Genomic DNA, 12,532 nt, shown 5'->3' with positions numbered 1-12,532 from the left:
ATGACAGCATGCCACACGCCTGCTCATATTCTTGAGGTCTGATTAATGATTTATTTTTTTAAAAAAAATGTAGATAATGGGAAAATTTGTGCGTGTGGCTGTACCTGCACTGCTGGTTTCCTGGCAAAAAGTCTTTTCCCAGGAGCCTGTTGCGCAGGAGTCGCTGATGTCCCTGCACAAGGACCCGGCAGCTCTGCAGGAGGCACTGGGGCTGCTACGGTTCGTGGTGCTGGTGCTGGAGAAACGTCACCTTCAGTAATCTGTCTCCTCAAGGACCCAGCACAGAACTGAGTCAAGGGCTGCTTTTTCTCCAGACCCTCGCAGGGTGGCCGGTTAGCCGTGTTTCAGGTTAGAGGCTAGATGTCACCTGCAGAAGAGAAGAGCTTACCTCTTGCAGAGAGATGGCCCCGCGCCAGCAAATTGGCTCTGTCAGCCTGTGCAGCAGCTGTGGCAGAACTAGGTACAACTCACCGTGATTTTCTGAGAGGGAAGGGGGTCAAAATTGACTTATGGGGGGCAGGGGGCACTTCAGGCCCTGGATGCCTCATTCCTCGGTGTTCACTCCGGCTTCTCTGCTCCAGCAAATTCGTTCCACTCTGCGCCGACAGTAATTGAAGCCTTGTGAGTGTGTTAAGCCACCTGACTGTGGCTGGAGGTAGGGCTTTTTCAGCTCAAAATCTTTGCCTCCGAGACCAAAGGGCTGCAGTCCTTAACACAGAGCAGTTGTAACTAATTGAAGATTTGTGCTTGCTGGGTTTCTGGAAGAAGAGTAAAGAGGCAGGGTGATCTGTTTCCTAAGTTAGCAGCAAGGGGCTGACTTCTTCAGGAATTTGCTTTTCATAGTTAATGCAGGTTAATCAAAGAAAAATAGAAGCTGATGTTGCTGGTTACAGTGGAGATATCTGTAAAAATGGAGTATAGTAAACTGCTTGCTGGAATGCAGGAAAGCAGCAGCCTGGCATCTGCGTAGCACTACTTTGTGATCAGTAACTTATTTGGAATATTTCTCAGCATATTCTATATAACTTCTACAAGCTCTTGCAGGCAGATCGGTTGCCCTGCTCTAATGATTTGTAACTTCTCAATCTTTGCTAATCTTTAAACACGAATACCAAACAATGTACAAATAGACTGTAGGTCTGCTGAGGCTTTGAGCAGTGTCTGCATTCCCCTAACACCTCTCAGTCCTGCCCTGGAAGGACCCTGTAGCACATGGTGTTACAGAGGTATCGAACAAAAGACAACCAAGACTCCTGGGCACTCACTGCCTGAGACAGGCTGGGAAAGTCCATCACCCGGTGGCCTGGAAATGAAATTAAGGGCAGCAAATACATACTTGTACTGTTTCAGAAGCAGCCCTGGGAAGCCGAGATCTAGCTGGACCACCTTCCCTGGCCACCAGTTATTTCAAAGAAATAACAGGCTAAACATGATTTTAGTGTCTGCATCAGAAAAGCAGCATGTTTTAGGGTGGTTCGTAGGACAGATGCTCACCTGCATGTGTGTCTGCATTACGATGGCCGCTGTGGGGTTGCTTCTGACTGTAAAGTGTGCTGCCACTATGCTTGGCAGAATTGGAGAGGCCACATGCTCAATAAGAGATTTGACTGATTTTTATTCAGGGGGAGGATTGGATTGGAACAGGATTTTTAATCCTGAGTCTCTTGCAAAGTACGTGTATTGCATGACAAATCTGCAAAAAGAAATAAGAGAAAAAGACTTGGTGTTTGATGGGAATGTATTTTGGTCACTTTTAACAGATTTGGACACGAATCTCCTGTTCTCCATGAATTGCCTGCACCTGCAGTTGGGTATGATCCCTGCTGCCTGCTGGCACTTGCACAGCCCCCTTGGCTGCCTGGCAGGGAGGACTGTGGTGTAGATGTTACCAGCATGGTAGGGCTCCCCACCGCTGCACTCGTATTCATGTTTTCCCCCTTCTCTTTCTCTTCAGTGACATTTCCCCTGGATCTCACAAAAACTCGACTGCAGGTCCAAGGTGAAGCTGCTGTTCATCGCAATGGAGCTGCCACCAGCCAGGCAGCCCCTTACCGCAGCATGCTGCGCACTGCAGCTGGCATTGTGCAAGAAGAGGGCTTACAAAAGCTCTGGCAAGGAGCCACACCAGCCGTCTACCACCACATAGGTGATTATCTGCTTATGATGGGACAAGTTTGGGTCTGGCCTTCTGTGGCCAACAGCCTTTTGGAGTGAACTTGCCATATCTTCTTGTACTTTAAATACATCTGTAAGGACTTCTTCAGCCTACCCTGCAATCCCGCTTCGAAATATATGGGATTCTGGCTCAGCATCATCTCTTCCCTCTCTCGCCCATTCCTTCACAGCCTTATTCTGGCTTCTGGGAAAACAAAATATAATTTCCCTGTTGTCTTTGCAGGGAAGTCTTCAGTGCAAGCAGGCACTCAGTCCTCAGAACAATAAATATATTTTATCTGAGGGAAGTGGGGATGGGCTGGGAAAAAAAGATAAGGTTGCAAGCGCTAGGATGAGGAAATGCATTAGCAGTTTGTCCACAAGTAACAGCTTTCTGTGTTTTATTTGGAAATAGGGTGACAGCAACAAACCTCAAAAGCACTTGTGGGAGGTTTTGTACTTGGCATCAGCTGGAGGGAAGCAATGCAGTCACATCTCCTTAGTGTGCCAGCACAAGCCATACTGCCTCCTGGCAGATGTGCGGCTCATCCAGAGAGATGCTCTCATGCTAAAAAGTTCTGGCTCTAGCATTGCTACCAGGCAGCCCCCTTGCTTTCCCTACTTTGATCATGGATATGAGAGCAGTGACCAGCTGACCCAGGCGAGCTCTGGAGAGTTTTACAACCAATCTCTTGGTCTCTCTATCACAGTGTGAACTCCAGAAATGGCAGATGCAAGAACCGTCTCCTGCTTTTGTTTTCCGCAGTGTACTCTGGCATTCGGATGGTTGCGTATGAACATCTCCGTGACTCCGTGCTTGGCAGGGCTGAGGATGAAAGCTTTCCTTTCTGGTAACGCTGAGTATTTATGCTTTTGCCTGTTTGGAGATTGTCCTTAGTGTAGGAATCCTGCAGCCCTAAAAGCTGCCTTTTCTTCATGGCTCCCCTATCCTAAAGAGGTTAAATATAAAGTAGAGGTTCAAGCACTGATACAGACTCTCTGGTTTTAGTTCCAGGGCAGTGTCTCTTCATTCAGCTGGGAGCAGGACTAAAATATATTGAAATAAGTTTATCAGAGGCTTAACTAGGACCATGATTACTAAGGATACTCTGCTAAAGAGATGGAGAAACATGATAAACCACATCGACAGTAGCAGCTGTCCCGAGCTGTGACTCCGGGTCTGTGCTGTAGTGGCAGCTCTTTGATTTCCGCGTGGGTCAGGGGATGCTGGGCAGTGTAGGTGAGTTGTGGCTCACTGTACAGCTGCGTGTGACAGCTGCTGGAGAAGCCATGAGCGACTGCACACGCCTGACACCAGTGTGAGTAACCGTGACAAATCCTACAGCTGCTGGGGTAATGCAAACCAGAGGTCCAGGTGAGCCAAGCTGGACTTGCAGCTTGCGCCCTGCTCAGCTCCCAGGTCACCCGAGAGCTTGTTTAGCTTCACACGGGGTGAAGATACATTCCCAAAGGTATGAAGGATATCTCAAATATCGCCTGGAGCTGTGCAGAAAAGAAGCGAGGGGATCTGAAATCTGAAATCTCCGATTTTCAGCTGCTGAAGGGATGGAACCTGGTAGGTGTCGCGCAGCAGCAGTATGGTGATGCTCTGCTGTTTTGCTGCTTGTTGTACTGCCTGGGTAAGAAATGACTATGCCACTGGATTACAAGCAAGGGCAATAGGAAGGTTTGCCAGTGCTGGTGGTGTATCTTAGCCCAAGAGATGGGAAGTTCCTGGCTACTGAAGAGGCAGATCATGAAGGAAAAAAACACTCTTTTATTCATGTGTGCATGACAGATGTCAGCCTAAGTTAAATCTGTACATCCTTCCTAAGGAGACAAATGATCCCTATAAAAAGCAAAACCAAAGTCAATGTTTTGCAAGTTTAATTCAGCAACAGTTAAATCTCACTCAGTCCTTTTTTTGACAATGCAAGTGACATACAGTCACAGAATTACCCCTTCACCTGTGGGGAATGAGCAGATTTTTATAGAAGTTTTGCAAAAAAATTGTAATTTCTAATTGTCAAATCCTTATTGTTAAAATGCCAGTCATGTACTTTTATAATCACACACATTATCACATACAATCAAGTATCTTACTCCAAAGCCAGATCTTGGGTTGAAAATGTAACCATTTTTAGGCTAGGTTTTATAAAATATAATACAAAATACTTGTCATGCCTGGTGCTATGGGAAGGGGGACCTGTGGATAATACTGAAATTTCTAGTTCTACTAAAATAAGTAGAAGCAGAAAATTAACACAACTTAACTAGTAGCAACGGGAGAGAAAGAAAAGTTTTATATATCAGCAAGCAGTTTAGAACTTCAGATTGGCATTCAGTTATTACAATATATGAAGCACCATCTCTTACTTGTATACCTTGCCATCCTGCCTTCAAACCTTAAGCAAAGAGTATAATGTAACCCGAAGAGGAAGCAGAGCATCTTGGTGACCTATAATATGATTTTTCCCACTCCGCTAAGTTTTAACCCATTCTTAAAATTGACAGAAGTATTTCTGACCCTCTTAACTACCTGCAGTTGCCACAATTATTACCCTAACACTGGCCATTTAGTATAAGTAATAACTATTTACACTTGTTTCACCTAGGTTGTGCTGCTGAACCCTTCAGCTCGAGCACTGGGATTTGTGAAGACTTCCAGTGTTTTCTGTAGCATGTCTTTTTTCCCTGTTTGGCAGGAAAGCTGTAGTTGGAGGCATGTCTGCAGGTGCCATCGGACAGTTTTTCGCCAGCCCAACTGATCTGGTGAAGGTGCAGATGCAGATGGAGGGGAAAAGGAAGTTGGAAGGAAAGCCGTTACGGTTGGTTCCTCTTGAAGCTGGCATTTTTTCCCTGTTAATGATTACTCTTTGGTCCAGGATGTGGTTGTCTCTGTTTTCTGCCACTTCCTGTCCCCAGCTGCTCTGTGCCCTTTTTGGGGGAAAAGTAGTACCTGGGAGGCATGCAATGGCTCTGGGCACTGGAGAGGGTGGAAAATTCGAGACTTCCTCCTTATTCCATTTATACTCGCCGCCTTCCTTATTCTGTTGTATTGGTCCCAGAAACCAAAAACTCCCACCCATCCTACATGCGCAGCATGTCCACGCTAGTGCTTTGCCGGAGGAAGGGAAGGATGCTTTCTGAAGGGAAGCTGGAAGGAAGGATGGGGGAAACGGCTTGTGCAGGACACGGGTGCAGGGAAGGACTGGGTCACCTGCAGACAGCAGGCCTTGAGAACCTTTCGGGAGATACCTGGACACGCTGCTCTTTGCATCCAAAACTGCTGGCATTGTTTTGTGTCTCATAATTTAGTATTGCAACCCAGCTGTGGGATCAAAGGGTTGTCTGCTAGTGACCAGATTGCTGCTTAGCAGGACAGCTCGTATGTTTGGTAAAATATCACAGCATGGAAGTCAAAGATGGATCCGAAAATGGATCCAACAATGCATCCAGAGGGCCAGATCCTCGCAGGTGTAAATTGCCATTCCTATGTGAGGACCTGGTGCAGCAAAGTGCTGAAATATGCAAAGATTTCTCCATAGCTGGGCTGTCTACCTACTAGTTGCATATTGATTTCAGGTTTCGAGGAGTGCACCATGCATTTATGAAGATCCTGTCTAAAGGAGGAATACGGGGGCTTTGGGCTGGATGGCTGCCCAATGTCCAGAGAGCTGCTCTGGTGAACATGGGAGGTACCTGTAAGAACTTGATCTGCAGCACTTAAGGCCGCATCTAAGCTTTAAGAAGAGTTCACCTCCTCCCCTGGTATTAAGTCTCTTGATTACCTACACTGAGTACCTGTTTGGAGTGCGCTGCAGGTGACTTCTGCCTTGTGCACCGGTGTTTTGGGTCCTGTGGATATCAAGTTGCTTAAAAATAAGTTTGTGCCGGAGCCTAAGAAATGGTGAGCTGGAAGCTGAGAGGGTCCCATGGCCAGCAGAGTAGGGACCTCACCAGCTGCAACCCAGCCCCCCCGCCCTGCCCCTGCACCCCTGCAGGGTATAGCCAGTGAAGGCAGCCAGGTTTCACTAAGATCCAGATCCTCAGGGACGTGTGTGGTGATGAGGCAGGTCTGAGGCCAAGCCATGAAGCTGAGCCAGTGCCAGGGCCGGTGAGGGTCACCAGGGTCAGACAGAGCTCAGAATCACCAGCAGGTCCATGGTGGTAAGACAGGTCCAAGGTTGAGCTAGGGAGAGAGTCCATGGGTCAGTGTCCCATGCTACAACAAGGTGTGATGGAGCTGCAGAGCAGCTGCTGGAGTGCTCAGCTGATCCAGGAAGCCCTCACTCTTTCCACATATAGACAGTTTTCCTCTGTCTCTCCAAAACTGCTAGGGTGTGTTGATGGTCTTTGCTCTCCTTCTTGAGGTTCTGTTTGTAAAGTAAGGAGGGAGATGTCTTTGGGAGTGAAAGACACTGCCCACAGGTTCTCACCATAAATACTCTGTGCTCGGTACATACTATAGCATTGTCTTGGCAATTTTCACTTTTGGACATTGTGTTTTCTTTGGCACGATGGCTACCAATATCTAGGTCATTCAACACAGTGTTACATTAACAGCATGACTAACAAATGTCTTGGAAGGTAGAAAATGAGAGGTGGTGTAAGCTTACACCTTCTAAGCAGCAGTAATGGAATCGCTGGATGGCTGATGTTTGCAGCAGAAGCGGATAGAGGAGGGGGCTATAGCATGCCTGTTAGCTAAGGTACATCTCTCCACACACAATGATAACGTGCAGTCTTATTTTGAAGAATCTTCCATTTGGGCTCCATGTTATCATTTGTAGGGTAAATCAGAGAAGATGGTAGTAGAAAGGAGCATGTACTCACATGTCCAAAGATGGGACTTAGGTGCCCCAACCGTCACCAGAAGCTGGGGGCAGAGTGCTAGCTGTGCCAATGGGAGGAGCTGCCCGGGGAACTTAGGTCTTGCCACACCTCCATCCTATGTAGTGAACACCACACATCCCATTTATTTCTGACAGTACTGGTTTTTTCTAATTATCCTCTTTACAGATCTGACAACTTATGACACAGTGAAACACTTCTTGCTTCTGAACACGTCACTTTCAGACAACAGCGTGACTCACAGTGTTGCCAGGTGTCGTATTCCCTGATAACTCCTTTTCCACTGTGAGGCATTTCCAGCCTCGCTGCCTTGATCTGCCTCTCTGTGCCAGCAGAAGCCCCTTTTCTTTGGGCATGATACTGCTGATGAAATGCACCTTTATCTTTTCTTTTTTATTTTTTTTTTCCTGAGAGAACATCATTTTACAAAAGACACAAGGGAAAGGATGCAACCACTGCTACAAAACTGCCCTTCCTGGAAGTGCCTTGCTGATGCATTTAAGCACCTTTGCTCTCATCTGTGAGAGCACAGGCATTTCCACTTTTCTAGAATTGCTACTATTTTATCTAATCTAGTTTTAATTTTAGCAAACAGTAAGGATGAGAGATACCACCCCTGCAGAACCACCTCTTTTACTCCTTTAAATCATGCAGAAATCTGCTTTGTATAAAGCAATATCATAAATTGCCTGTTGTGGGTCCTTTATCCCTGCCTCAGAACATCTGAGCAAGAGCATCCCAGCAAGCCTTCTCCCAAATCAAGTTTATGTTATGAGGTATCACTCATGATTTTATAGTAACTGTTTTAATGTGCCTTTGTTATTAGAACTGGAATCATGGTGCTTAAATGGCCACAATAAATTTTGGTTTCTTCTTTAAGTATCTGTTGCTGTTGACAGTTGCTGTTCTGGCCTGGTGGCAGCTGTTCTGGGAACTCCTGCTGATGTGGTCAAAACACGGATAATGAACCAGCCGAGGGATAAGCAGGGAAGGTACGGGCACTCCAGAGATCAACTTTTCAGTAGCAAACTGAAACCCTGAGTCTCACTGATTTCACTGGGAGTGAAGTGCTGAGTTTCTAATTTGCTTTTCATCTTTTTGAAGATAATTTTACTGATTTAGTAAATGTCTGCGGGGTATTGCTGTGACAGCCACCTAAGCATACTCAGTTACTGGGGTAGATTTCAGTTCTCATTAGACTCCAGTGAGCTTACAAAAGAGCTCTTGTTTGTATAAATTGATCAGATGCCAAATGTTTTTTTGGGAGGATGGGATTTTTAAAAATTGCATATTAGTAATTCTAACTCTACTTATACTCCTTGCACATTGCTAGAGGTCTGCTGTACAAGTCTTCCATGGACTGCTTGATTCAGACTGTAAAGGGTGAAGGGTTTATGTCTCTATACAAAGGCTTTATACCAACCTGGATGCGAATGGTAAGTGCCTTTTAACTCTCTTTACAAGACATTTGAACAATGTGGCATTAAACTGTAAGGAGTTCTTTCTATGTCAACAGTTTTTCAACACTATTTGGGTGTCTCAATTTAATTGCCACTAGCATAGTTGAATGCAGTGCATGACAGCTGTCTGCATGCAGTATCACTTCCCCCACGTTGCCTCTTGCATATCTCTAATATGGAAAATGCTATCCTGCTTAATTGCTAGTGATTTTCCTTGCTTTTTTTTTACAATTTCAGGATCCCTCCTTTCTCTCTTCCCCAAACCCCTTGTTGTTCCCTTCTTACTCCCAGCCCTGAATTCCCTTGGCATCCCTTGTACTTTAATTCCTCCTTCTCTCCTGATCCCAGAATTGCTTTATTACTCTTCCAACCTGGGCCTCCTACCCCTCTTGTATTCAGGCTGGCAGCTTTCTCCTCCACACTGCTGGGCTGTTAAAGCTACATGTGTACAGTTAAGCTTAGCAGCAGCTGGAGCCTGGGAACTGAAACTTGGCTGTTAATTTGGGCAAGGGACAATTCCCAATAGCTAATTTAGATGTATGACTGTGTCTAGACTCTGCAAGCTGGCTTCAAGGTCTTAACACTGTTTAAATTACCAGATTGAGTGCTATGATCGAAAGCAAAAGCCTCCCTTCTCTAATTTAACTGAGCACAACAGTGGTCAGCAGCCTCTAGTAAGAGCAGTTACAGGAAGGTTCTGCTCAGTCCCCTGAGCCAAAGCATATTCAGTATCGATGGGGTCTTTGCGAGTTTACGGCTCACAATTTCCACAGAGCATATGGCAACTTAGATTTCCTGAAGGCTTGGGAACGTTTAATGGGTGTTTCAGAGGAGCAGAAAAAGGTATTTCATAGGCACAAGGCAGCCTTTTGCCAAACGTTTAACCATTTTTCTAACCCCCCCAAAAAAATTTTTTTAAAAAAAGGCATCTCAACTACATGGGTGCATGTCGGAGCACTCTCCAAACTATCAAGCTGCAACAAGGTCTTTTACCATCTCATACCAGCACACTCTTCATGCCAGTCCCTCTGCTGCCTTCTCCTGGTTTCTCCTCACCTAGAGCATGCTGGGTTTTTGGTTTTTTTTTTCTCTCTTTCTTTCTTTCTTTCTTTCTTTCTTTTCTTTCTCCCTCTCTCTTCCTCTCTCTGCTTCTCCCTCATCTGCTCTCTCTTCATTGGCTCTCAACCACTTAACAGAACCAGCCACAGCTGCACCTTATCTACATCGGCCAACCCACCCCCCTGAAGCCAACCCACAGTTGTATATTATCAATGCTAATTAACCCAGCTTCATTCTACAATTCTTTTTTTAAAAAACATTTCATACCTTATGTTTTTAACAATCATTACAACCTTTTTACAAATAATTTTTTCATACAGTCCTCTATAACTCCTCTACAATTTCCCGTTTTTTTTCTTTTTTCTTTTCCTTTTTAACATTGCATACTTCATGTTTTTACCAACCATCACAAAGTTTTTACAAATAAAATTTTCATACAGTCCTCTATAACTCCTCTAAGGTGCAGGATATAAATGTTATGCAAGAAGAACAAGTAAACTCTGAAAAAAAATTAAAAATAATTTAGCCTGAAGTATCCCCCAACTCTGAAACATTTCAGGTCAAACATTTGTGGGCTGGCAAGCTGGAAAAAAAAAGTTCTAGGTGTCTTGTAAAGGACTGGGTAGCCCTAATCATATGCAACACTATGATTTTTGCATGAGAGATATGAGATCGAGCATAAGAATGTGATTTTTAAGAGGAGATAGTTTAATCTAACGGGTTTATTGGGTCACTTCTGTTTTAAGCCTCTGACTTCAGTGTTTGCTTTCACAGGCTCCTTGGTCACTGGTATTCTGGCTTACATATGAACAAATCAGAAGGATTAGTGGCATTAGTTCTTTTTAAAGTCATGAAGCTACTTCAGTATTCACAAAACAAAGAAGAATGGAAAGCTGAGTTCTCATTCCACAAGGCATCCTGACCCCACAGAAAATAATGCATTTAGGAGACAGGCAGAAGGATCACATGTATAGGTTGCTGCCCCAAATCCAGTCCTTACTGGTTAGGAGTAGCCATGACTTAAGGATACTATTTGCTTGTCAAACTGCTGTATGAAATTTAAGTAATCCACGGGATAAAATTGTCACAATAATACTTGCTGCAGTGAGCATCAGCTTTCTAAAACTGTCAGAAGAAGTTAAAAAAAAAATCTAACAAGCAAGTGGAATATAATACTGTTGGCTTGTTTGATAACAGAGATGGTTCCTATTGTCAAGGACAAGAGGAGGTTGAACAACACAGCACTAAACATCTTCTGTGGCTAAGTAGTCCAGAAAATTATTTACGAATTTTTGTTATTATTACATTTGCACACAGTTCTTCATGGAACTACCTCTTGTTAGCGTGATGCCTCAGCAAACCAAGCCTGTAGTGCTAGGTGCTGAAAAAGATTAAAGCAGTTTACCTGATTTCAAATTTACTATGCACAAAAAGTGCAAGAGTTTGTGTTCCTCTTCATTTCTAGAGATCACCCGACCTCTTCACTCAACTATTTGAGTAACATCCATGAGTGATATGCAGTCCTGTACCCAGGAAATCAAAAGCCTAGTTTGCTCTGCCCCTCTTGAAGGACTCATGATACACATGCTGCTCATAGGACCAAGTTGAACTACCTGTTCCACGAGAGTCCCCGTGCTGATGTGGCAGACCGGGCCACTGAAGTACCACTTTTCCATAGAAATACATGCTGTGCCCAGTTCAAACCTAGATAGAAATGTAACGTTCTTTTCAAAACCACCAAATGTTTGCCTAAGGGTGATTTATTATATTTTTTTAACCTAAAGCTTTCCAGATCTCATAGGGAAGGGGACTACTGCTGTTTGTCACTAGGCTTATCTTCGGCAATCAGGAGGCAAAAATGCAGTATAAAAGCAATCATAACATAGATAGAAAAAAGCTGGCTTTGATTTAGCAGTATCTAGTAAAGACGTGACTGTACATGACAGCTCTCCAAGTAAATGCTCAGGATTTCTTCTAGTCTTTGCAACTAGTATCTTCAATGTGCCAATTTCTGATTAAATACAGTTCGGGTGTTGTCTTGGCTTGCAGTCGTACTTTTTGTTTGTAGTGTAGATGTGTTGTGGCTGCATGCATCTGGGTGTGTGATTCCCTCTTGGAAAAAATTCATCTCACCATTATTAGGGGGTCAGAAGTTTTTGTTCAGAAATACTGGTATCCATCTAGTTGTCAGCCTAAGAAACCAAACTGAGTTCCTTCCCTCTGGCACACCATCACCAGTGATTATAAACCATCAGTCAAAGCTGCTTTTTCAGTTACCTGCTAAGTGGTCCTGCCTGCAATCCGGTTACTCAGATAAACCCGATGATGGATTATGCATAAGTACCTTATCTAGTGAGTTTAAAAAAATTTAAATGCCTTGTAGTGAAAACCTGTTTTAACTCTTAATAAAACTCTTTTTATGAGCATGAAACACTAGAGTGTTGTGTTGATTGCTAGTATTTTGTATTTTTTAAAAAATAATGTGAATAGCAAAACTTGCCACATTAACTCCTTAATGTTTTGTAGTGCCAAATTTTTCAAGCAAGACTGAAGCACTTGGCCTTATTAAGTTAGCAGCTTCGGTTTCCAAAGCCAAGAATTAGCCCTAGGACAGCACTGAGGTTGCTGGGCTAGACCCTCCTGTGGCCTAAGAAAGGCTCCGTGAAGTCCAGGCCTTCCTCGTCCTCACCCCTCCACTTCTGACCATTGTCCCAAAAGGCTGGGAGGCAGCCCCATCCAAATCTCAAAGGTCTGTCTGGGAAAAGTGGGGCAAACCCAGCGAGAAATCGCACCCTTGCAGAGCCCAACAGATGGAAGGGATCCGTGTGCCTGCCAGGGCTGTCTGGAGGCGGCCACCAAACAGGGCACCCTCGGTGGCCGCTGCTCAAGGCCCTGGGCCGTTTCGCTCGCCTGCGGCAGCCCCATCCGTAGGCAGGCCAGCCCCGGCCGCCGCTGTCCCTCTACCCGGCGCCGCAGGCGGCTGAGCCAGCCCCCGCCTGGGGGAG

The 12,532-nt window shown here is 44.9% G+C and overlaps 1 protein-coding gene and 1 long non-coding RNA gene across 4 annotated transcripts; one reads left to right on the top strand and one right to left on the bottom strand.

Annotated features, from left to right (window-relative positions):
* Positions 1 to 65: 65 nt before the first annotated feature.
* On the bottom strand, positions 66 to 649 carry LOC114012660 (uncharacterized). Its single transcript, XR_003555275.2, has 2 exons — positions 472 to 649; positions 66 to 367 (listed from the first exon to the last, which is right to left on the bottom strand). It is a non-coding gene; the product is annotated as an uncharacterized LOC114012660 (long non-coding RNA).
* On the top strand, positions 361 to 11,958 carry SLC25A27 (solute carrier family 25 member 27). Of its 3 annotated transcripts, none has more exons than XM_005239182.4 (9): positions 361 to 460; positions 1,955 to 2,146; positions 2,921 to 3,005; positions 4,860 to 4,982; positions 5,740 to 5,852; positions 7,177 to 7,261; positions 7,908 to 8,000; positions 8,342 to 8,444; positions 10,302 to 11,958. In XM_005239182.4, exons 1-9 carry the CDS (start codon positions 361 to 363, stop codon positions 10,371 to 10,373), a joined length of 966 nt encoding a protein of 321 aa, XP_005239239.1. In that variant the 3' UTR covers positions 10,374 to 11,958. The 3 variants fall into 3 exon arrangements, 2 of the variants coding, with proteins under 2 accessions (XP_005239239.1, XP_027644982.1); XM_027789181.2 differs by having other exon boundaries at positions 5,740 to 5,858; XR_008748084.1 differs by lacking the exon at positions 10,302 to 11,958 and having other exon boundaries at positions 7,889 to 8,000; positions 8,342 to 8,396.
* The last annotated feature ends 574 nt before the right edge of the window (positions 11,959 to 12,532 follow it).

The sequence above is a fragment of the Falco peregrinus genome, chromosome 7 (assembly GCF_023634155.1).
Source record: "Falco peregrinus isolate bFalPer1 chromosome 7, bFalPer1.pri, whole genome shotgun sequence".
Classification (NCBI taxonomy): Eukaryota; Metazoa; Chordata; class Aves; order Falconiformes; family Falconidae; genus Falco; species Falco peregrinus.
This window is presented reverse-complemented; position numbering and strand designations above follow the sequence as displayed.

Coding starts and splice junctions, on each gene's coding strand:
- SLC25A27 (XM_027789181.2), top strand. CDS start 361: ATGTCACCTGCAGAAGAGAAGAGCTTACCTCTTGCAGAGAGATGGCCC. Junction 3,006..4,859: donor GATGAAAGCTTTCCTTTCTG/GTAACGCTGAGT, acceptor CCTGTTTGGCAG/GAAAGCTGTAGTTGGAGGCA. Junction 8,445..10,301: donor TACCAACCTGGATGCGAATG/GTAAGTGCCTTT, acceptor TTGCTTTCACAG/GCTCCTTGGTCACTGGTATT.